This window comes from Idiotropiscis lumnitzeri, chromosome 14 (genome assembly GCF_059441095.1).
Source record: "Idiotropiscis lumnitzeri isolate Australia: NSW breed Sydney's pygmy pipehorse chromosome 14, RoL_Ilum_1.0, whole genome shotgun sequence".
Classification (NCBI taxonomy): domain Eukaryota; kingdom Metazoa; phylum Chordata; class Actinopteri; order Syngnathiformes; family Syngnathidae; genus Idiotropiscis; species Idiotropiscis lumnitzeri.
In genome coordinates this window covers 900,889-927,306 of record NC_142404.1, presented here as the reverse complement: position 1 = coordinate 927,306, position 26,418 = coordinate 900,889, and the positions used below count along the sequence as shown (strand labels likewise).

The window sequence follows — 26,418 nt, the reverse complement described above, 5'->3', positions numbered from 1 at the left end:
TAAAAGTAGTCTAATGGTAAAAAGTACTGCAATGGTAAAAAGTACGGCAATGATAAAATATACTGCAATGATAAAAGTACTGTAATAGTAAAAGTACCGCAATGATAGGAAATACTGCAATGATAAAAGTACTGCAATGATAAAAGTACTGTAATAGTGAACGTCCTGCAATGGTAGAAATGCTGCAGTGATAGAAGTACTGTAATAAGAATACTGTAATGGTAAACAAAATTCATCATTGGTCAATATTTAAGTACACCTTTGGCTGAAAGTACAGTAGTAGTGTATATAGCATCCTAGGACTGCACAATTGCACTAATGCCCTCCCGTTTGTAGGCTTGACCCAATGTTCTTGTTAAAAAGTCTGACAGCAGTCGGCAGGCAGGAGCGGCGAAATCTCTCTTTGGTACAGCGAGGGTGTAACAGTCTATCATTGAAGGAGCTGTGGAGTGTTCTCAGAGTGTCATTGAGTGGGTGGTCTGGGTTGTCCAGCATTGATGACAGTTTTGCCGTCATCCTCCTGCCCCCCACTGAGTCCACAGAGTCCAGGGAGCAGCCCAGGACAGAGCTGCCCCTCCTCACTAGTTTGTCCAGTCTCTTTTTGTCCCGGCCCGAGATGCCTCCTGCCCAGGAGACCACTCCATAGAAGATGACTGATGAAACCACCGAGTCATAGAAGTTCCTGAGGAGTGTTCCCCGAACGCCAAAGGACCTCAGCCTCCTGAGTAGGAAGAGTCTGCTCTGACCCTTCCTATAGAGAGCGTCTGTGTTGTCGCTCCAGTCCAGTTTAGTGTTCAGATGAACACCCAGGTACTTGTAAGTTGAGACCCTCTCAACGTCTGTTCCCTGGATATTCACTGGTGCAGGTGGAGAGTCCCGACGCTTGCGGAAATCCACCACCAGCTCTTTGGATTTCCCAGCGTTGATTTGGAGGCGGTTCTGCTGACACCAGTCCACGAACCCCTGCGTAACCCCTCTGTACTCCCGATCGTCACCGTCAGTGATGAGGCCGACAATCGCAGAGTCATCAGAGAACTTCTGCAGGTGACAGGTTGGTGAATTGTATTTGTAGTCCGAGGTGTAGAGGCTGAACAGGAAGGGAGCCAGAACAGTTACCTGCGGCGCTCCCGTGCTGCAGAGGAGCACGTCAGACACACAGTCCTGTGTCCTCACCGACTGTGCCCGGTTTGTGAGGTAGTCGTGGATCCATGTGGTGGGCCACTCCCGCCTGCTCCAGCTTGTCTCCCAATAAGGCGGGCTGGATGGTGTTGAAAGCCCTTGAGAAATCAAAGAACATGATCCTCACCGTGCCCCCCGCCTTCTCCAGGTGGGAGAGTGAAGTGTGGAGCAGGTAGATGATGGCATCATCCACACTGATGCCAGGTTGGTATGCGAACTGGAGTGGGTCCATTGAGGAGCTGACCAGGGGGCGCAGATGGACGAGGACTATTCTTTCCAGGGTCTTCATCAGATGAGACGTCAGCGCCACTGGTCTGAAGTTGTTGAGCTCCTTTGGATGGGGTGTCTTTGGAACCGGAACCAGGCAGGATGTTTTCCACAGCTGGGGGACTCTGCCCAGCTTCAGGCTCAGGTTGAACATGTGCTGGACGATTCCACACAGCTGGTCTGCGCAGGATTTGAGGAGCTGGGAGCTAATCCCATCTGGGCCTGCTGCCTTCCTATTCCTCAGCTGGTTCTTCACCTGAGATGTTGTGAGGAACAAGGCTGAGCAGGAGGAACTGGTGGTTGTCTGATGAGGCTGGGAACTGGTGCATGTGGAGAGAGAGAGGGGGAGAGAGGGTCTCGTTCGCAGTGGCAGGAGGGGTTGTTGGGGGCTGCAGCAGGGGAGCCTGAGCGGGGTCAGGCATTTGATCAAACCTATTGAAAAATAGGTTCAACTCATTTGCCCACTGAAGCCCCCACCCTTCTGGGTCTTACCTGGTTTTCCGTGGCCTGAGATGGTCTTCAGGCCCCTCCAGACATCCCTGGCATTGTTCCTCTGCAGTTGTTCCTCCATCCGCATCCTGTAGGACTTTTTCCCCTCTCGGATCCTCCTTCTCAGCTGACGCTGCACTCTCTTCAGCTCGTCCTTGTCGCCTGACACAAAAGCCCTCTTTTTCTCCTTCAGGAGAGCTTTAATGTCCGGTGTTCCAGGGTTTGTTGTTGGAGAATGCATTCTCAAGGTCTATAAATAACGTAATTAGGATATCGATCGATCCGTCCATCCATTTTTTTGTACTGCTTCTCCTCGCTAGGGTCGCGGGGGGGTGCTGGAGCCTATCCCAGCTATCTTTGGGCAGTAGGCGGGGGACACCCTGAACTGGTTGCCAGCCAATTGCAGGGCACACAGAGACGGACAACCATCCGCGCTCACACTCATACCTAGGGGAAATTTAGAGTGTTCAATCGACCTGCCATGCATGTTTTTGGAATGTGGGAGGAAACCGGAGTACCCGGAGGAAACCCACGCAGGCATGGGGAGAACATGTAAACTCCACACAGGAAGGCCGGAGCTGGGATTGAACCCACGACAGATGCTGTCTCTCACTTTAAGGCCATCGTGCTAACCAGTCGGGCCACCGTGCCGCCCGTAATTAGGATATGCATAACAATACTTATAATGCATTCTCAAGGTCCATGAATGACACAAATAGTTCTTTTCAGTCCAGTGAAATCCGTTTCCCGAATCATGCCACCAACCCTTGAGGAAGATGGTGGCGGGGAGTCTTTATCCTGTACCGAAACACACCACCGACCCTTGGCGGAGGGGAAGGTTGGCGGAGGGGAATCTTGATCCTGTATTGAAACACAAAACCGCCTATGAGAAGGTGTTGGGGATTCCTTTTTGCTTTACCGAAACACGCCACGTGGTGGGGAGTCATTACCTGTTCTTACAGTTGTAAAACTGACATCACTTTGAAGGAGGACAGCAGGGCAGGGTTCTCTAATTTGGCTCACTTTAGACTGTCCATTCAATGCAAGAAAACTTTGGCATGTCTTTACTCGCTCATCGTTTGACAGTATCCTTAACAACATATGGACCAAAGAGATCCAGAGCTGTAAGTTCAAATGGTGCAGCCGGCGCAGTTCTCTCAATGGGAAGCTCGCTCATTACTTGCGTGCACATTCGGGCTTTGTTCTTACGGCAGTGCATAGCTTCATGAGCTTCACGTGTCAGAAGGGTGTTGAACCACACGTTATCGAGAATCAAGGGCACTCCAATTCTTTCATGTGAAATGGTTTGAACTCTGCCGTAGCACAAGGGACCAGAAACATCATCCTTACTGACAACGAGTCTGTCTAGTGTAGTTACAGGGAATGTAACTCCTGTCTGAGCAGCCAGGCACAGGTGTTGAAATGCATTTTCAAATTCTTGCACTGTTGGTACAACCTCCCACTTTCATGGCTTAGAGGTTGTTCTAATGAACATTAACCACTTCTTTTTCGTGACATCAGGTAGTTTGCTCTCTAAGGACCGAATCACCAATTGATACTGTATAGCATCCACACACCCTAGATCAGTAAGGTCCAATGCTGCCCTTTCGACTGCCAGGATCAATTTGAGAGCCTCTCGTGGCTGATAGCTTCTTACAACAGGTCGGGATTGCAGTTCAAGTACAATTTCCTCTGCTGTTTGTGCTTTATCACCATAACAGTTCTCTAGTTCTCTGAAGATATCGCTTGCCTCCCGGCAACACAAAAGCCACAATTCAGTTTTCACAGTCTCATCTAGATTAAGTTTTTTGCACTCTGGTGACCCCGAAGGTTCTGCTTGTGATTGGATACTCTCCCATTCAGTTTTCCAGGGCCAATAGACCCTCCTGAACCTGGAGAACTTTGGTAGACTTATAGGTGTGAGCCTTATTTTAGGTCGAGCTCCTTGTATGTTGTGAACACCTCTGGAATACACATCAGGACTATTATGGTGCAAGCTATTGCCATGTCCCATGCTGAGACTGGCAGGTGTCATAAGAACATTTAAATCGGATGAAGCATTTGCAAAGGTTGGAGATGGCGTAGGGCCGGTATTAATTTCACTGTCAAACTGTTGTGACTGCAAGGGGGGCTGCACCACAGTGGTCACAAACCTATTCATGGATTGACTCCTCACGGTGTCGGTGTCAAAGATGCCCGCTCTGCAAGCAGAAATTGATGAAGGAGAACTCTAAACATGCTCAACTCCTTGCCCATCAACAGGCGGGCTGGCGGCAGTGAATTCAGTGATAACAGTGGACTTAGCTTGCGAAGCCACCACAAACGTTGCTTCGTCATCATCACGATTGTAACTGTACTTTGATTTCGGCCTATTTATTTCCTCATCTGGCATGTCCACGCATCCATCAATTGCATTTTTCCATTTTTCTTTTCCATACAGGCAATAATCTCTCCAACAATATACAGCGTCTCGTAGTTCTTGCAGTTTTCTTTCTAGTTCATTGCTTTCAACAACTTGCAGCAATGATGAAGCCGCTGTGCTCCGCACACATGACTTTAGCTCAGGCATCACCAATGATGATTCGGACTGGACCCATGGCCAATCTATGATGATTTTTTTTCAGGGCACATTCGCAAACGTTGGCGCTGCAATTCTATTAAATACGGAAAAGGCGTCACTGATTTGAGCCAATCAAATCTTTTTTTACAATCCACTGCCAATTTCGCAGCAGACCGGAAGAGAGTGCTGCTGACAGTATGCCTTGCTAAAAAGTTAGCGAGGTCGATGCGTCTTGTTTTAAATGAATGGACGGAGAAATTTAGTTTCGATCTGGCTGCAGCCAATTCAAAACCAGTGTGCATCATATGCTCCGAAACCGCCGCAACATTGCGAAGCGCCACAACGAAACAAAGCACCGCCCTTTTGTGCACAGTTATCCGCTGACGTTTGAGGTGAGCGCATGCAAAAACATCGAACTTCGAGTGCAGTACAATAGATTTCTACATTTTCGTTTACATCCCAGCGGCATGCAAACGAATATTCAGTAAAAGTATCATGGATTTTGGGGAAACATAAAAAAACGTTCAAGTGATGGGGAAGTTGTGAAGGAGTGCTAAAATGTGGTTGCACAGACATTATTTAAAGGAAAACACAAAGCCCAGATGTGTGAAATAATCTACCAAATCCCAATGGCCCTGACTCCGTTCCAACCCAGATTTAAGTCACTGGCAGGGCAGTCACAAACTCATTTTTCTCATTAAGAGAAGTTAAAAAAATATTCAAAAGAAAAAGTGGTGTCAAAGCTCATTTTGAATTAGTTTTTGATGAGGACAGCCATTTTTATTGATTGTGTACTGAACATGTTGACCTGGTTTACTCAGATAATTAGGCTTTCCGTTTTTTTTAGACTGATAACTCTTTGATTTAAAAAAAAAAGGTAAAAGATGAGAACTCAATGCTTAGCACTTGATATATTTCTGCAGGAGATATTTTACAGTTTTTTTCTGGAAGTGGGACCCTTAAATTCCTGGAGCCACATTTTCTTGAATGTGAAATAAACGCCTTATATTTGTTTGACTGGCAAAGGTGTTTAATGGGAACATTGCTAAATATTTAATATATAAGTGCGCTCTGTTGAAAATGACTAAATATTGAAACTATATAAAAATGTGAACATAGGCTAGACATTTCGGGAAGTTGGACTTTGGTTCGGACCTTTTAATTGGAAGAAATTTTCGTCGTGGACCTCTGTGACTATTAATTGAAACCCTCTGCTTTAGCTGATCAAAAATTGACCTGAATTGATTCACAACAGAGTCTACAGGTTTCACATACTTGAACCACAGCATCTCCAAGATCATGCTCTCAGCTTCGAGGAATTTGTGTTCACTGGCTTTTCTCCTAGCCAATGCATCCTGAGACTCACTGTTGTCATCCGATTGAGCGAACTGTTCCAGCACATCTATGTAGTCATTACTGGCGTCCAGGAGTTTATATTAATCATCTTTAACTCTTGTCAGCTCCTCTGACAAGTCTACTTCATGTAATCGTCCAGCACTAACATGAAGATGATTTATCCCTGCTGTAAAGTTCCGTTGTGCATTTGAGCGCCTTTGCTTTAAGCCTTCAGAATCTAGCTTGTTCTCAGCCATTATGAGGTCGTTAGGCAACACGATCACTGGAGTCACTTCAGCAACAAATAGCTGTTCAAAATACTAAGCAACGTTAGCCTTCTCAGCTTTGACTTCAACTTTTCTGAGCCAAGCTTAGCCTTAGTTTCGCCTTTGCGGCCAGGAACAGAGAGTTGATTAACTCTAGCTCCGTACCTTGGACACAGCCTCGCCCTTGTTTGTGTCACTTGTTTCGCATGTCAACGGCCCTGATAGCGCCGGGCTCCGCTACTTAGCAGTTGTCGTCCATTTCCAATATGGTCCAGCTGCAGCCACAAATGGCCGTTCCCGTTTTTTAACGGGAATCCCCTGTTCTGACAACGGGAATGCACACGCACATCAAGGGCCACAATTACATAAGAGTAATGTAAATTACTGCAAACACAAATAGTAGCATTCTAACACACTTATTTTAGTAATAATTCCAAAATACATGTTTTTTTTTAAATATCTTTGATTGGCTTTATGTTATCATATGTGTCTGAGGCAACTAGAATATCATCCACATATACCCAAATTTGACTCTTAGGCGGAGCATTAAAAGGAGGCCAAACACTGTGTGATTGCTTCTGAGAAAATTGTTGAGGAGTCACTAAATCCTTGAGATAACCTCGCAAATGTTAATTTTTTGTCTTTGAATGTAAAGGTGGACCTCAATGCTCCAAAAGGCATTACTGAGATCCACAACTGAGAACCACTTGGTTCCTGGTTGTAACGAGTTTAAAATTGTGTGAGGATTTGGAACATTTGGCGCGCGGCATTGCACTGCTTTGTTTACTTCACGCAAATCCTGGATTAACCTCCACCTGTCTGTTTGTGCCTTGCGGACTGGAAATATAGGCGTATTGCAGGGTGAATCTGGGCATAGGCTTAAGATTCCTGCCTTTTTTAGCTCATCAATAGTGATGGGTAGATGAGGCATCCTGTATCGTTTCGACACAGTGACACAATGTATTGACACTGTGTTGACACTGTGTTGCTGAATACTGACACCTGGTGGACTTGCAGGAAACATTTGACAGGGTCACCTGACACTGATCTGTCAAACTAATTTTATCCAATTCCATTGATTAGCGACGTGAAGTTTTTATATATCCTATTTCGTATTACTTTCCATCGCAGAAATTATTCTCTCATTTATCTAATTTATATATTTAACTGAATTATTGTTGTATTGCACTGGAGAGGGGAGCTCTCGAATCTCGTTGCACACTTGAGGACAATGACAAAGGGATCTCTGATTCTGATTAGGCATTTGCTTTCACATTATCTTTACATACACGCAATTTCATAAAAAAAATCTTTGATATTCGAGACGCAGTTGATAAATTAAGTGAACATCTGTCTGAATGCCCAAGTAAAAGTGTTGTGAATGACAATGGACTCATTGTAATTAAAGATTTTTATTTAAAAAAATTTGTTTCTCCAGCGTTTTGTTATTCAGTCTATTTCTTATTTTGAGGCAATTTCCCCCACCTTTGAGAAGATCCTCTCACAAGGCACTTAAGAGGCTGGTGTGCACAACGCCTGTGTGGCTAATATAAATAGCTGAGGGAACGTTGCCTCCATGGACTTCCAGTATAAGAGCGGGTCTTCTGTACGTGCAACGTGTCCTGCTGACATATAAGCGCTGCACCTCTGAGTGCGCATCAACAGTGACGTCTTCCATCTTGCGGATATTTAACGCAAAGTAACGCGCCAATAACTCGATGCTTGTTTTGAGCGTCCATCCTGTTGACAGATGCGCTTCCTTATGAACACAGTTTGGCGCGCGACTGCTGTGTCGACACGATTCCGGTAGTGGTCACGTGACTTTCTTAAAGCGGTTCGCGCACCGACACGGGGTTTGCCCTGGAAACTCGGCGCGCGCATCGACGCCTCAGTGTCGCTGGACCCATCACTACTCATCAATAACAGGTTGAATGCCTATTTCAGCGTCTTTTTTCAATGGGTATTGTCGTATTATCGGTCGATATTCAGTTTTCCCCTTTATAATTACTTGAGTGTTTTTCATGAGTCCAATGTCAGCAGGTCCTGTACTCCACAACCGATGGGAGATGACAAATGGCATCTTCCTCATCAGGAGTGAGCACATAAACTTTGGCTAATCAGCTGAAGTGGACTCGTGGAATTGTTTCAAAACCCCATCGAACAGGCAGTCGAAACCATCCTGATTCTGTTTCTTCAATGTCAGCGAATTTTCGTGATGGAACCCAATTTTTGTGTGGGATTGTTCTGGCTAAATTAGAATTAGAATTAGAATTAGAAATCCCTTTATTGTCATTGTACTCAAGAGTGCAACGAGATTAGAGAGTTCCCCTCTCCAGTGCAATACAACAATAATACAGACAAATATATAAATTAGATAAATAAGAGAGTGCAATGGAAAATAATACTGAATAGGGTATATAAAAACACATCACGATGCTGTTCTGCAAGGTAAGGGTGGTCTCGTGTGTGTGTGAGAGTTCAGAATAGAGATGGCTCTCAGAAAGAAACTGTTTCTCAGTCTATTGATCCTCGATTTGATGCATCTGTAGCGCCTGCCAGAGGGCATCAGGTCGAACAGGTGGGAGTTTGGGTGGGTATTGTCTTTGACGATGTTGAGAGCCCTGCTGAGGCACCGGGCGGTGTAGATGTCCGACAGTGAGGGGAGAGGGCAGCCAATAATCCTTTGCGCTGTTTTGACTGTCCTCTGGAGCCTCACTCTGTCCGCCTCAGTGCAGCCGCTGTACCAGGTGGAGACACAGTACGTCAACAGGCTCTCGATGGATGAGTGGTAGAAGGCCAGCAGCAGCTTCCTATCCAGGTTGAATTTCCTGAGGACTCTCAGGAAGTGCAGACGCTGGTGGACCTTCTTTACCACTGCTGTGGTGTTGTGAGTCCAAGAAAGGTCAACGGAGATCTGTACTCCCAGGAACTTGAACGTGTGGACCCTCTCCACACACACGCCTTCGATGCAGAGGGGGGGCGGTACCGTCTTGTTCCTCCTGAAGTCGACGACGATCTCCTTTGTTTTTGCAATGTTGAGTTGCAGTCTGTTGTCCTCGCACCAAGCCGTCAGCCTCTTTACCTCCTCTCTGTAGGCTGTCTCGTCACCTTCCGAGATCAGACCGACCACTGTCGTGTCGTCAGCAAACTTGACGATGGTGTTGTTACCGTGGGCCGGGCTGCAGTCGTAGGTGTAGAGGGCGTATAGGAGAGGGCTCAGCACGCATCCTTGAGGGGAACCGGTGCTCAGTGTACGGGTGGAGGACGTGTAGGGGCCGAGCAACACAGTCTGGGGTCTGTTGGTCAGAAAGTCCTTAATCCATATGCGTGTGAGGGCAGGGAGGCCGAGAATGTCCAGTTTGGCGACGAGGATGTCTCGGATGATCGTGTTGAATGCCGAGCTGTAGTCCACAAAGAGCATCCTTGCATAGCTCTGCTGTTGTTCCAGGTGGCCCAGCACAACATGCAGAGCAGTGTCGATGGCGTCCTCAGTGGATCTGTTAGCCCGGTTTGCAAACTGGTAGGGGTCCAGAGTGGGAGGAAGGCAGTCCCTGATGTGCTGGAGAACCAGCCTCTCGAAGCACTTCATGATGACTGGTGTGAGAGCAACAGGACGGTAGTCATTCAGGTGGATGGCGGGTGACTTTTTGGGGACAGGAATAATGGTGGAAGTTTTCAAGCAGGAGGGGATGACTGCTTGAGCCAGGGAGCGGTTGAAGATCCTGCAGAAAACATGTGACAGTTGGTGGGCACATGCTCTGAGGACCTTGCCTGGTATTCCGTCGGGTCCAGTAGCTTTCCTGGGGTTAACAGCCAGGAGCGCGCGCCTCACATCGTGTTCCTCTACGGTGAGTGGGGGGGAGTTGGAACATGAAGTGCAGGGGTGTGACGGTTGGGGCGAGTCAAAGCGACCGAAGAAGCAGTTAAGCTCCTCTGCCAGCGATGCACTCGGGTCTACAGAGGTCGTGCTGCTGCCACGGAAGTTGGTGATGCTCCGTAGACCCTGCCACACCTCCCGTGGTCTGTTGCTGGCAAGGTGGGCCTCCAGCCTCCCCTTGTAGATTGCCTTGGCTAGCTTAATGCCTTTGCTCAGGTCAGCACGAGCCACCCTGTACTGGGCTTTGTCGCCCGACCTGAAGGCAGCGTCACGGGCCTTGAGGAGAGAGCGGACCCTGCTGGACATCCAGGGCTTCGCATTTGGGAAGGTCAGTATGGTCCTGTGTAGGGACACAGTTTCCATGCAGAACTTGATGTAGTCCAGTACACAGTGCGTGTAGACATCAAGGTCCTGATGATCAAAGAGGTCCCATCATCCCAATCATTTATGTCTCTCCATTCTTCCGTTTTAGGCTTTGCGAGTGAGATGTGTGGATGTTGGCCTGGAGGCAGTAGTGGTTTCACTTAGCGCGCAAAGCAAACAGTTGCAAAGCACCACCTCCCCCTCCAGTAAATGTGATTTATTAGCACTCTCTGTTCAGAGAATTTCAGGAACACTTTGGTATACTCGGGGTCAGCGCCTGGGCATCCTTTGTATCTGAGAGTCACATGCAGACTAACCACGTGTTGCATGTCACCGCCCGAACTGACCCTATTGTGAGCTACTTCTAGTATTTTATTGACGCCCTATTTTTTTTTTCCAAATGTAGCGACCAATAGTAATGTGCCCTTTTAAAGTTTTGACGTTTGTTTAAATTCACCCTTGCTTATTGACTCTGATATTAATGTCCAATTGTGTCAGTGCATCACGGCCTAATAAGTAAAACGCACGTTGATGTAGAACTGCTTCCACACTTGCTTTTTATTTTTGTTTATTACGTTACGTGATCTTCCTTTGTCACGACTCGTCCTGAAAAATGTATGTTTATAATAGGACGTTCTGTTTTTTTTCTTTTTTTGTTCGATACGTTTATAATCTCGTGCATAATTTAGGATTTCCTCCATTTGACAAGTCGGCCAATTCAAATGATGTTTTTTTACATAATTACAAATTGCTGGCCGAGTTTGATTCAGAAAGTGTTGCTTTAGGTGAGAGTTAAACAATTCTTGCTGACCCTCTGGAATTCCGCTGTGCAATTTGAAAACAGTGCGGAGTCTGTGAAAGAAATCGTCTACAAACTCATCTGGTTTCTGGGTGCACTTCGCAATTTCCTTTGGATCAGCGCTTTTCTTGAACGTGTCGGCGCACCTTTCCATAATTCGGCGTAACCATCCGCCGTCAGGACGTGTCAGTTCTTCATAGAGAATGAACTGTCCATCATTTCGTCTCAGATTAAATTGTGAGCTATGGCGCCAAATTTAGATCCTGTTATTAACGCCAATAGTTTTAAAAATTCTCCTGCATTTAGGCGGTGACTATGGACCATGTCTGTCATTTCAATAACGAACGCATCAGAATCATCATTCAGGTTTGGGAGCGATCTCGCAATATCTCTAAATTCAGTTGGGGTCCATGGTCTGTACACAAAAATAGGGTCACCATTTTTGATCTGAAGTTGGTAATTATCATACGGTTGATGACTCGTGTCCGGCACCAGTGGAGTGGTTGGATCAAAGGTACGATTCCACTTACCCACTGACCCTTTTGAACGGGCCTGATACTGATTTTGGTCATGTTTTGATTCGTATGATTTTTTCCATTCTGTGTTTCATCAGGTATTTCACCTGCAATTTGGGAATATGATGGCAAAGACGATATAACTGTTGTTTGTGTGTCTTTGGCATCATATTATCAGATTCCGCATTTTTATTTGGAGTGTGACTTGGTGTTGATTGTGTCACAGTCCGGTCTTGATCAATTTATTTAATAACGGTAGTTGTCAAATCGTTATCCGCTTTCTTTTTCTTTTCTGCACTCTTACGACCTTTAATTTGTCTCGCCCTATCAAGTAGGGCTCTGCAACAAAACCACTGTTTACCGTGGGTGTCATCTTTTCTCTTCTGTTTGTCTTTAAAAGACAATTTACTGAGAAGTCTATTTAATTCTTCACAGTTGTCAACATTTCCATAAAATCCATATTTTTCCTGCCACTTTCCGGTAAATTTTGTTGTCCCTTTATTTTCCATTTCAGCTAACCGACATTTTTCTTTTACTTCAAATTCGGAAAGTGGACAGTTAATTTCCTTCGTCAATTTTGCCGCCATTTCTGATGGTCTTAATTATTCTAGATGTCTAGTTATGGTTCCTCACTGTTGAGAAAATTTCAAAGTGCCTGACTCTGGGTCGAATACCAAGCTTCTACTCCCAACTTGGAGCGGGTATTACTGGGTGTTTTTACTCACAATGGTCAGTTTTAGATTTCTCATACGTTGGACATTCATACAATACACATTCACACTCACAGATTGATCAGTTCTGTGTCTGTGAAAATAGATAAACTATTTTCGTCTTCTAGAAATAACAAAAGTTATTTCTATATTATCTCTTCCAAAATAGCAAGGTTAAATCTGTATTTCTTACAGAAAATAACTAAGTTAAAATCTACTATCTTCTTCCAAAATAGCAAATTTAAATCTGTATTTCTTCCAAAAAATACCTAAGCTAAAATGTACGATCTCTTCGGGTAAAAGGAATCCCTGAAACCCTACTATCCTCTTCAAAAACCCGAAAACTCAAGTTTTTTACTATCTGTTGTATACAACCACTGACCTGTGACAATCTCTCCGCTGGTCGACACACTCGCGGTTCGTGGATGAAGTCTGTGTTCTCTCCGGTGGAGGATGACCGAGGACCGGCCTCCTGGAAGAGAGGACTTTTCACGATGGCTCAGTTTTCAGTCGTCGTCAATCGTCCACCGCAGATCACACGTTATCACCCGGCAATCGAAGGACCAAGTAATGTCAGGTTTCTATTAAAACAAGCCTGAGCAAAATGAATCAACCAGCCAAGATCGCCTTTGTCACTCGCGAGGAGCAGCCCCCTGCAGTCAGGGGCGAAGCTACTGCTTCCTGCTCCCGTGTGGTTTTTATTGTATCGCAGCAAAGCAATTTGAATATGGAACTCATACAGAATGGAAACACCCCTCGCATAAAGGTCAGTGTGACTTCAGTTTGTATCCTTGGATCTCAGACACTTTTACTTCGTATCAGTCTGGAATGTGCGCCTGGCTTGTCTCTTCCTATCAGTGCAGGCACTTCTGTTAACACTGGATAACAAGGCTACAATGTTCACTTGAAAATCAAATGACCTGTAAGCATAGTTTGAAACTTGATAATATGACAACCTAATTTCTTTGACAAAGTGTATGTGTGTCTGTGCCCGTGTATGGGGGTGTGTATGTGCGTGTGCTCTGATCTACAATTGTTATGTCTTTCGGAATGTGTTTTTTGCGATAGCGTCTATTTGACACCTCCAGTGCCCAATTTGGTATGTTTGCATCTCAAAGCCAATGTGGAGAATGTGCTTTGTCGTATTTGTCCATGAAGTGTTGTGAATGCGAGTGCAGGTCATGGAAATGCAATGTGTGCAAGTTTGTCTCGCTACTGAAAATTTCAATAAACTAACACATTTAAACTAAGTACGTTAAATTTAGCATATGCGCCAAGATGCTGTAATACCATGTGCAAAGGCCTAGATTTGTGTGAAGGTCTCTTGTAAACAATATAAATCATGCCATGTGCAAAGGAGCAAGTGTGGTCGGTAAATAAAATGCTAAATAAAATGGGGAAAAAAGTCAATGCAAGTAAACAATGGTACATCATCAGGAAAATGTGCAGTCTCGAGTACTCTGGTGCGCAGTCGCCACTTGTCGTTTATGTAATGCACCGTCAGGCTCAAACAGGGATCCATGTTGCGACTCGACCACAAGTAGGATGTGGGTGCAAAATGCTTGACATGTCTAAGCTCCCGTCCCGATATTGTCCATATTGGGAAGTAGGGTTTGCGACAAATATTTTCGTACCTCTTGTCGACTACTTTCATGAGGCGTTTAAATCCCGTGCGCTCCACTATAGCTAGATAAGCTCTATCTTTAGCTATGTGCTAGGCTATCGCGTCCACTTCTTAGACGTTCTCTCGTATGGTGTCGCCTCCGTTAATGGGCTGTTGTCACTTGTCCAACCTTGCTTCTCACTTTGAACTTTCAGCACAGTTGTTGGTTGTGTTGTGGGTGGTGAAAAAGAAAAGGTTGGAAGCACCGTTTCGGGTGCTTACAACGCACTTTGTAGTTTGTGTTCTTTGGCTCAAACATCGTCTTTATGGAACCCAAAACATTTCCAAACGACAGATGTCGAATTTCTTTTCGGGACAAGCGCAACAGGAACAACTTCAACTAACGTTACTTCGTCTTCAGCCGTGTCAGCCGCTTCTGGATTGAATCGCCAGCTACGAACGCGTCTTCTGTTTACTTTCTAGTTCAGCCGGTTGGAGTCACGTGACTACACGCGCTGTAGCCGTCTTAAAGGGGCATGAACATAGCTGCAGACAGAAAAACCTTTTTTTTTTTTTTTTTTAAACACCAAATTTCCGACATGGGCAAAATGATGTCGGTCATTGTATTAAATTTCGGTAACAGTAAATTTTCGGTTTACCGCCCAACCCTAGGTGGATGTCTATCAATTGTCAGTGGATGCCAGTGTTCGTCTCCTGAAAGCTCTGAGTTTTTCCTTGTAGCCTGTCTCGTTTCTCACTTTACGGGTGCCGGGATGTGGTCATCTTCCAGAGCCTTTTTTTTAGGATCAATGAACAATGTTGGATATTAGTGGTCAAGATTGATGTGGTTCTCTTTCCATGCAAATCCCATCCTGCGCCAAGTTCACAGAGTAATGTCTCCTTGGTCATGAACCTCAGGAACTTGACTATACTGGAACAGGGCTGCACTTCGTCCGGTGGGTGTGGCCCCACTGACCTGTGCGCTCTTTCAATGTTCAAGTTGAGTTCACTCTCACTCAAGCCAAGGCCCTCACAAATTAACTTCTCCACAAACATGACCATAGTCTGTGAATCCGTCTTGGCACGCTCCGGTACTACGTGAATCCTCATATCCTCGCGTTCGGAGCGGCCCTCTACCCTTTATCCTTTATTTCAACGATCACTACTTCCGCATTCTAGGCCCTCTCCTCCACCCTATTGATTCATTCTTCAACTTCATCAAGTCTTACGTCACCATCGAAATATCTGTAAACTCTTTCATTCCTCAAGACGTACTTGTACGTCTTTGAAGAGCATGGACCCCGCCTACCCAAGACGAACAAATACGTCTTTGTCTTTTTTACGTCATAGAGTGCAGAAAGTCCGTCACAACTTCTGACTGAATCAGCCTTGTCTGCATTGTAAATCATGTAAAAATCGACCAGGAGGTGGCAGTGGTGTAAGAGATCCGCCAGGATCACGCTGCAGCAGAAGATTGTAGTTGGGTGGGGGTGAGTAGTGTTTGGAGAGCCCAAGAGAAGAGTGTACAAACCGGAGAGTATTAGACGTCGCAGTAGCAATGGATAATAAAAACAATTTACCCTTGAGGAATGCTTTTGGGGTCAAAAAATAAATAAAAGCTTCCAATAAGAATGACAAAGGGGATGGGGTTGCTTTTGCTGAGAGTATGACGCTTGGTCCTCGTAAAAGCAAGCAGCGATCAAAAGAGACTCCGCCTGCCTCACACGGCGCACCCGTCGCTTTGCTGGAGTTTTCCCACAGCGAAGTTGAAGAATACAAGAAGAATATCTGATGTGAGTTAAAGCAGCAGAGAATCGTCACCGGAGCCACCAGAACGAGGAGGTCAGTGATAATAGCTTTCTAGTTCCCATTCAAAGCTTTGTCACCCGTTAGGCTCATCATTCCATTTATGCACATCAGTATGCCCTAATATACTATGAAGTTGCCAATAATACTAATAATACATGTATGGATCATGCGTCTTCTACATGTGGACAAAATGTCGCGGCGCGATGCATTTGCACAAAAGGCGGACTTGCGTGTCGTCACTCTGGGTTGTATGCATACAAAAAAATTTGGGTCAGTCAGAACTCTACTAAAACCGCAGCTTCTCATTTTATTTTCTTCAGTAAGTTGAAGAAATATGTGTAACTAAGCAGCATGCGTGTATGTATTTCTGTATGTGTGTGTGTGCGTGGGGGTGTGCGTGCGTGGGTGTGTGTGTGTGTGTGTGTAGGGGGACAGAGAGGAGAGATGGGGAAATAAAGAGAGAGAGAGATGTGGAAATAAAAGCAACAGTAAAAGTAAATGCGTGGTTATTGTACATATTTCTATAAATTACTTATTCTGAATTCAGCAGCCAAAGAGCTCCTCACATTGTTGATGCAAAGAAAGGTTGAATAAAAGCATTCATACTACAGCAATAAATGATCTCATATTTGCAATTATATTTCTGTAATTTACAGGGCGTTCTTGAAGTCATGGGGATGCCAGCCAAAAGACATCACTTTCACTGCGACCACTGGACCAGTGAACAGCGGACTTCCTTACGCTGTTTATTACCACTGAGCTGCTCCAGCACATCATGGATGACACAGACCACTTTGCAGACAATTATTTTAAGGCAAAACCCAGCGGTCTGTACCACTCTTTACACATAAAGTAAAATATTTGACACACACGGCAAAAAAAGCCATGCCACAGAGAAAATGCCAGGTCTGCAAGCGTAGCGAAACCTAGATATGGTGTGAGATGTATTGTGTTCCTTTGCACCAAGGCAATTGTTTTAGTGTATACTACACCCAAAAAAAGTGTCAAAGTTTGTATTGGGGGTTAGGCGGGTGTTTACACACACACACATGCACATATGTACACACAAACACATGCACACCCTGTGCCATGACTTAAAGATATAGATGTCCTTTATTAGTCCCACAATGGGGAAATTTGTGGTAAATTTGTTATAGCTGACCTGTATTTATGTTGCTTTGTCTCCCTCTACAGGCACTTTGGCGTAATTAACTTTTTTCGCTGCTATTTTTAACTTTCCTTCTTATTGGCACATTTAGTCACGTGACACCTCCAATTCAAAGTGCATGCATAGTCTGCTAACTGCCGCATTAGCTTTACGTGTTTACAGCCATTCAACGGTCTGTGTTATCATAATTTCCTCTCGCTGTTTGTGCCTGAAAAAAGCATCACTTGTGCATTTTCCTTTCTTTTTCATGTAACACTTGCGAATTTGATGTTAGTTTATTGCTTGCATTCTGAGTGTTATTTACTTTATTGTAAGCCATAGACTAAATTTTACATTGTCTACAAGTTATGCACAGCTCTATATATTATCATTTGTGTATGCTTATGTTATTTTGTATAACGTGCTATAGTTGTACTATGTTTTTGTATCATTTCAGTTCTACAAAGGATTATATTCAAGAGATTGAAAACAACAGTAAAACAATTCAACTTTACTCCAGCCTCTGCATTTCTCTTGAAGATTGTTCGCTATCTGTCAGTTTGTGTTCAGACACACAGTGAGGACAGAATACCCTGTCACGCACGCACTTTAGTACATAGTTCATTTCAACAGTTCAATAATTTTTATGTGGAAATAAACTGTTATTTTGTTATCAAAAACTTTTTGTCATGCTGTTTTTGTTATTTTATAGAAGGAAAGTATTATTTCGATGTTTGGGCTGTCACAAAAGAAAAAGTACCACTGTAAAAGTCAAGGTTGTGCTTGAAATGTTTGTTTTCACAAAATGCTTTTTTCTCAGGTTTTTTTTGTCAGAAATGGGAATTTCGACCAAATTTTGCTATTTTCTCACGCTGTCAGCAAAAAAAAAAGGAAGAACATAGAAACATATATTTTTTTTGTGATGAAAGACGAGAGTCTAATCTTTCTTTTGGTACGTGTAGTATAAGAACACAATATTCTGTGGGCCTTGCAAAATCAGTCAAAATCCAGAAAAATGCTGGAATGGGGGGGGGGTTGCTCCAGCGGAAATGGGTTAAAAAAAAGTGTAATTTCTATGGGGAGGCAGGTGGGGGTGTACACACACACACACACACACCCCAGAGTCCCCCCACACACACACACACACGCGCACGCAAACACATGCACACCCTGTCAGGCACGCACCTTTGTACATAGTTTTTCAGCATTTCAATATTTTTTTTCTGTGCTAATAAATTGTTAACTGTTATTTTGTCATCAAAAAAACTGTTTGTCATAGAAGGAAAAGTATTATTTAGATGTTTGAGCTGTCACAAAAGAAAAAGTAGCGGTGTAAAAGTCAAGGTTGTGCTTGTGCTTGTTTTCACAAAAAAGCAGTTTTTCTCAATTTCTTTTGTCTGGAATGGGAATTTTGACCAAATTTAGCTATTTTCTAATGCTGTCAGTGTGAAAACGGAAAAAGATACAAATATACTTTTTTTTCTGATGAAAAACGAGAGTCAAATCTATCTTTTGGTATGTGCCATGTTTCTATAGCATTAGAACACAATATTCTGTGGGCCTTGCAAAATCAGTAAAAATCCAGAAATTGGTTGTTGATGTTTACCACCTGATCAAAAGTTTAAGACCAAAAGCTATAAATGCCAAAATCTGCCAAAAGTTTTATTTCTTTTTAAGGCATTCACACCATCATGCGCCCTGATGTCTAAACCCAAGAGCTTTGTCTTTTTGAACGTGGTCAGATCGTCGAGCTTCATAAGAAAGTTGCTGCTGAGGTTGGACTGTCATTCTAATTTTTTGAAAGATCCTGAGCATTATGGAACACAATGGTCAAATGGTACACCCAAAAATATTACACCAGAACTGGGCCGAAGTACACAATTGGTTGTCCGTCATGACACAGTGCGCTCTTCAAACCAAATTAAGGTCCTTACTGGTGCCAACTGCAGGACAATAACCTCCAGACAGCATCTGCGGTAAAATGGTATCAAAAACAAGAAACAAATTCAAAGACCTCATGTCCTTCAAGGCCACAAACCTGGCAAATCAGTGCTGTTGTTAGATCTGTTATCCTTTTTTAGTAGAATTTAAGTAAAATATGTCAATTTCATCCATCCATCCATTATCTGTATCGCTTCTCCTCACAAGAGTCATGGGGGGTGCTGGAGCCTATCCCAGCTGTCTTCGGGCAGTGGGTGGGATACACCCTAAACTGGCACCAGCCAATCACAGGGCACAAATAGACAAACGAGCCTATCCCAGCTGTCTTCGGGCAGTGGGTGGGATACACCCTGAACTGGCACCAGCCAATCACAGGGCACAAAAAGACAAACGACCATCCGTGCTCACACTCATACCTCGGGGCAATATAGAGTGTCCAATCAACCTGCCATGCATATTTTTGGTATGTGGGAGGAAACCGGAGTACCCGGAGGAAAACCCACGCACGCACGGTGAGAACATGCAAACTCCACACAGGAAGGCCAGAGCCGGAATTGAACCCTGAACTGTGAGGCCATCGTGCTCACCAGTCGTCCTCCATGCAAATGTTTATTTTGAACTACAACACCAATATTCATGATACTTTCTGGGTGCTACTCTAGAATGGTCTGGTGTCCCTCAAACGTGGACTGGGTTTTGTGATATTCAATGAATTATAAAACATTATTTGAATTCAGGTGCAGATTTCAGAGGATTTAGAATCCTAAACTAAAATTCTAAATTGATTGTAGATTGTAGTCATGCAGAATTCAAATAAAATGTACTGTATTTTCAAAAGCAACTTCAGGTCTAAATTAACCTTCCTTAGTGCAATCCTGGGATAGTGTACTTCCTCACAGATTTGATTGGTTGCATGAAAAGCTATTTACTTTTATGTATGAATTCAAAGTTACATTGATTCCCATTTTCTGTATCTACGTGTTAGGCTTATATTTTTAAATTGAGCCTTGGAGTGCATCGGCAGTGTTACCGTAATGCATAATATAAACAATCATTGTGACGCTATCTTGACAACAACTTTTCGAGTGGAGGGTGGCCTGACAACAATACTGAGATCTCCTCAATAGGAGGCATCCACAAGCAAAGCCCTGGGACGTGCAAGGAAGTTCGCGGTAGCACTGCAAACAAAGCCAGAAAGGAGCCATCTTTTACTGCCGATGATGGGAGGGTTACATTATAAATGTATTCCTATAATTACTAATTATGTTTGAATATGTTTAAAAAGCTACTCTCACAACTACTGCACCCATTAGGTTCACCACAGTGGGCAAGGGGGTACACACTCTGCCTTCAGGCGGGGTGGGGGACCGGTTCTCACTGTTGTTTGTTCCAAACAGCAGTTCAGACCGTTCTGGATGGAGACTCCGGAGGATTTTGATAGTGCCAACATTTCTTAGTATATTTTATTTAAAATTGCCGTATTTTTACGGCCAAAAGACACGCCGTATCAAAGGGCGCAGTACCAGTTGAGGGTGCTATTTCTGTATTTGATACATAGATAGAACGCACCGTATCAATGGGCGCAAACAGAACCGAGCAGTCGTGCTGGCTGCTCAGTCGCGCTAACGTGTTTTTAAAATGGCAGCGGGAGTTCGGTGGTACTTTATTTTAGCTTTTAACAACGTGCTGAAGTTGTCCTCATCCAAAAATGCACCAAGTCCTTGTCTTCTGTATCCAAGATAAACAGCTGGACACGTTCTCCACCAAACACGAGAGTCATTATCAGTCTGCCTCGCCGTCTCGTTGCCGCGCAGCCCCTCAGATGGGATGCCGACACAATGCCGGTGTGAGCAAGTCACAAATCAACAAACGATGTGCGGTCACGGTGTTACATCAAAACTAAAACTATCACCCCAAATCAACTGAATAGCATAAGAGTGTAGGCCCAGCAAAATTCCACCTCCCAGCCTACCATACAATACCTTAATTTACATGCATGCACACTAAAAACAAAAGATAGCATGGCTAGCGTGGCTTTTAAAAAAAAAAGGCAACAGGAGCAAAACTGAGTTTGGTTGTATTTTATTGAACTATTTAACAATGTACTCACATTATTATTAATCAGTCATCATCCACAAATCCATCAAAATCGTCTTCTGTATCAGAAATAAACAGCTGGGCAAGTCCTCCCACAAACACGCCAGCTTCCCTCTCGTCATTGTCAGATTCTCCGTGTCGCTGCTGCGTGCGGCTCCTCATGATGCCGGCTTTTGCAAAAGCCCTCACAACAGAGCTAGCAGACACGTTTGCCCATATAGGGGCATTGGGGGCTGCATTGCACTGGGGGCGTGCCTTTGCGTTGTCATTCACGCCCATCTCCCCTCTCACGTCCGCCTGCTGTCGTTAGCCACGCCCACCTTCTCTCTATGTAAGCAGTGTGCAGGCAGTAAGTGTTCGCAGTCAGCCCAGCGGTGCACTTGGTCCACATAATGAGCGCTCCACCTCAAAAGGCGCCCTGGCTTTTTTGGACAGTTTCAGGACTTTAAAGTGCGCCTTATGGCTGCGAAAATACGGTAATAAGGCCTCCTGTGAAGATGATCCAACCAGTCACCATCCATTCCTGAATGAAGCTTGTGGTAAAAATCTACATGAGCGGTACATACTGCACCGAGTGCATTTAAGAGAATGGGAGTCCTGCATTTCAATATAGCTACACTTGCTTCTTTATTCTCACCCGCTTCCTCTTTCTGAAGCTCCCTGTGTCTTTTCTGGTTTAATAAGTAATTGTGATCCTTAGAATCTGAGACAGGATCAAGCACAAAGCAGGGTGTCCATACAGTATTTTACTTTGCCTAGTGTGCTGGGTTGAGTGGACATCTGATATTTTTGTGATGGTCCAGTCCAAAGTCGTAAGTCTGGAAGAATCGCATAATGTGCAGCGACCCTTAGGTGGGATAGGCGTGAGCCTTTACTAAGTATGCCCTGTCAACTTAATTTACCGCAGGTGGACTACAATAAAGCTGAACAAATATTTCAGAGTCATCATCAGAAATAGGAACAGGCCAAGGCTGTTACAATACTTATGCATACGTAATGTGACTTTCTTTTTAATTTTTGTACTTACTTTTTTTTCTTTTTTTTTTTTATTGTTGTGTATATATGTATATATGTGTATATATCCGATTTGGAAAAAGATAGTAACATCACAAAATTTGGGAGACGGGGGGGCAATGCACCGTTTACTTTCCTAGTGCACTGCAGCCTATGTGAAACATCTGAAGAAAAATAAAAAAATAATAAAATGTCTATGCAATGCATATTAAAAATAGTTTGTATTTATTGAATGACAAAACACACTAAACCTGCGCACAATAGTTATAACAAATAAAGATCCATTCATTCTTGGTTATATTTATCCTGTTTATAAGAATGAGAGATGACTGAACAAACATTTGATTCCTACAATGGTTCATTATAATACTTGTACAATACAATACCTGGAAGTATTTCTGCAGGGGGACAGTGGGGGTCCGCTTGCGTGTGAGGACTCGTCTCTATGGAAGCTGGTTGGAACGACGAGCTGGGGGATTGGCTGTGCGATGATGAACAAGCCAGGCGTGTACACCAAGATCACACAGTCACTTCACTGGATCCGGCAACAGCTAGAGGTCAGTACATTAAACTGATCAAATCAGAGCTAAAGACTGTGTACAACTCACCGCCTGAATCATAAGGCATTATGAGTCACAAGGACATACAAAGAAGTGCGACTATGGATCACAAGACATGCATCAATTTTCTAGCATTTATCTGAGGTCAGGTCGCAGGGGCTTCTTTTTGCAACATGCAAACTCCTGACAGGCAGGCCGGAGCCTGGCACCTTAGCACTGTGAAGCGGACATGCTAACCGTGCAATACAATATATATATATATATATATATATATATATATATATATACCCTTAATTAATAAAAATGACTCAATGCGTGTTCTTTATTATATTCAAGAAGGAAACTGTTCAAATAAAGACTCCTCAACAGCTGATCAAAATTTGTTCCAATATTCTCTTCGATTCTCTGGTGTTCAGGAAATAGTACAAGTCAGATATCCAGGCTATTTTTCTTATCCTCGCGAGGACCCGCACCCAAGATGAATGCAGTCAAGAAAGAAGCGCCACCTAATTGTCGACCTCACAATATATAGGGTCCCTCACACTACACAGATTTTTTTCTATCATGTCAGTTGAAATCGTTCTTCCTCTCTCTTTCCGTTTCATGGGTCCAAAGCCTGGTCCCACAATTGATCCTCGTCTGGTCCCATGGCTTATCCCAAGGCTTGGTGCCTTCCGGCAGCCTGCAATCTTGTCTTTGGTGTGGGTGTGTAAGGGGGTCCAGATTAGTGGTGGCAAAATAAAGCCCCATGAAGCAGTCAAGCCCTGCAGGGAAATACTTCACACATGTTGGGGCTTCAAGATGCTTCATTTTCTCAACTACACCATGATGTGGACAGAAAAATGTATAACATGCTTGGTGCATGCAATAAAATGGTGAGGGGTAAATCATGCTCTGAATACAAAAAATATATATGTTTGAAGAGTGTTTTAACATTAATTGTCCTGTGTTACATTGTCTATTTTTGTGCTTATGCGACCAGTAAAAATGTGAAATAAGAAGGTAAATTAGGGTGCTTATTTTTATTTAAAAACTACACAAACCTAGCGAATCATTTCCTGAATTTGACACGTGGTACAGTAAGTACGGACCTCTGTCAAACAGAAATTCCCTTTCCCAGAAAGAAATGTGTGCAGCATTAAATTTTGTATGTATGTATATATATATGTATATATATATATATATACATATATATATATATATATATATATGTATGTATGTGCGGGAGAAAGCTGGACAAAAGGGCAGCTGTACACAATGTCGTAGTCTGTCTTATCGTTCATGTTATTGCAAGCAAGAAACATCACATGTTTAGACAACAGACACTGCAAAAGAAAAAAACAACAACAAAACCTCCCAAAAAAACAAACTACCCAAAGCCCACCATGTCACGGTTGAGGTAGGTGAGGACCCAAACGCAGGGAAGCCAGGCAGGGGTAACTTAAAGGGGATTTAATAAACAGAAAACAAAAGGCAAACGAGGGACTTGGAAAAACTGGACAACGACAGGAAACCAACGACAGGGACAGGCAACAGGGACAGGCAACAGGGACAAGCGACAGGGACAATGACAGTGAAAATGACAATGAACCAACAAGAACTGAAAGCAACCAGGGAACTAAATACACACAAATTGACGAGACAACGAGGAGCACCTGGACAAGACACGGAGGGTTGGAAGGACCGGATTGGTTAACACAAGGGCTTGGGTAAGCGAACACAGGTGGACACAATAGACAAGACGAGACAAGACACAGGAACATGAAACATGAAACCAAATACTAAACCAAAAATAAATACAAATCATGACACACCACTCACGACAGCTCTCTAGCCAGCCATCGGATTGGGTGAGGCGAAAAGACTCCCAGAAGCCTTTGCAGTACTTGTTTTGTGTTATTTTTATTTCTTTTTCGGATATGAATGGCATTAGAGATGCATGTTTTGGTTTACGTGTATTTCTTTGTTTCATAGTTTGCTTGTATGCTGTTCAGTGGATACTTGGTGATGGTTTTGGTTTTGATTTAAAACCGTGACTGGAAGGAATAAAGATAAAGATAAAGATGTCCTTTATTAGTCTCACAATGGGGAAATTTGAGGTGTTACAGTAGCAAAGATATACGTAGATCACACAGTGCGAAAATACGGTAGATCACACAGAGTCGGCGGCGTAATGTAGCCGTTAATGTATAACATTAGCAGCAGACATTCATAAAATGCATTCAAATATACACAGTATAAACGTATCTAAGTGTAAGGAAACACCCCTAATGCCTGTCCATCATACAGAGGGGGAAACGCTATAATGATAAAAACTACTGAATGATTAAAAATACTGCAATGATAAAAATATTGCAATGATAAAAGTACTTTAATGGTAAGAGTACTGAAATGATAGAAAAGTACAACATGATAGAAAATACTGCAATGATAAAAGTACTGTAATGGTAAAAAGTACTGCAATGATAAAATATACTGCAATGGTAAAAGTACTGTAATAGTAAAAGTACTGCAACGATAGAAAAATACTGCAATGATAAAAGTACTGTAATAGTGAACGTCCTGCAATGGTAGAAATACTGCAGTGATAGAAGTACTGTTATAAGAATACTGTAATGGTAAACAAAAAACATCATTGGTCAATATTTAAGTACACCATTGGCTGAAAGCACAGTAGTAGTGTATATTGCATCCTAGGACTGCACAATTGCACTAATGCCCTCCCGTTTGTAGGCCTGACCCAATGTTCTTGTTAAAAAGTCTGACAGCAGTCGGCAGGAAGGAGCGGCGAAATCTCTCTTTGGTACAGCGAGGGTGTAACAGTCTATCACTGAAGGAGCTGTGGAGTGTTCTCAGAATGTCATTGAGTGGGTGGGCTGGGTTGTCCAGCATTGATGACAATTTTGCCGTCATCCTCCTGCCCCCCACTGAGTCCACAGAGTCCAGGGAGCAGCCCAGGACAGAGCTGGCCCTCCTCACTAGTTTGTCCAGTCTCTTTTTGTCCCGGCCCGAGATGCCTCCTGCCCAGGAGACCACTCCATAGAAGATGACTGATGAAACCACCGAGTCATAGAAGTTCCTGAGGAATGTGGTCTCATCGATCAATGTCAGAGGAGGGATGTCACTCGTCACCACACTCACCTTGTTAATATCAATGTGTCTAACCCAGTGATTCTGGGGAGGGCGCGGTGCGATGCTGAGGGGGGCGCGTGGGACCCTGGGGAACATGCTTTTTCCCCGCCGTAGTACGGCTGAACAATGCATCGTTTTGGGACCGAAAAATGCGATCTCAGACAACGCGAGTTTGAGCTCGTCAAAAGCTGTTTGTGCACCTAGTTCACGCAGTACTGATTAAAAAGAGTTTCGCACTGTCACTCGTTGACCCGGAAGTGATTTCTTTTCCCGCTACTTAAATGCTCTGCGCCAAGCTATCTTGCGCCGCAGCAGAACGGTTTTTATTTGAACTATATGTAAGTCTGCGCATAGCAGCAGCAACAAGCTACGTGATGGCAAATAAACGACTCCGCAAACAAGTAGCGTGCTAAACGAGGAGGTGAGCAAGGAGGCGCTAAGTGCGCTAATCGCTAAAATGAATTGCTTCGATGTATACTCGACTTTTAACAGAAGTCTGACTCGAACCGTGTTTGGGGGGGGAGCCAGCAGCTATGAACAGAAATGTTGTATTGCAACCATTACGTATTTAAACATAAAATAAGACAACGGCTACGTTAGCAATTAAGCAAACGCTCTCAGGCTGGAACATGGAAATGGCTGACGTCATCACGACAAAGGTTTGACCTCAAACGTATTATAAACATAAAAAAAAAGTATAGTAAAGATATTAAAACTGTTGCGTTATGTTATTTATATAGAATTTTTGTTTAAAA

At 43.7% G+C, this 26,418-nt stretch overlaps 1 protein-coding gene across 1 annotated transcript in view; it reads left to right on the top strand.

The window, feature by feature from the left end:
* The window catches only part of LOC148323099 (transmembrane protease serine 3-like), a 56,517-nt gene that overhangs the window by 9,430 nt on the left and 20,669 nt on the right, over positions 1 to 26,418 (top strand). Inside the window, exon 4 of the mRNA XM_088314324.1 lies at positions 22,376 to 22,528. Coding sequence (XP_088170450.1) covers positions 22,376 to 22,528 — 153 coding nt within the window. The remainder of the gene's footprint in view (positions 1 to 22,375; positions 22,529 to 26,418) is intronic.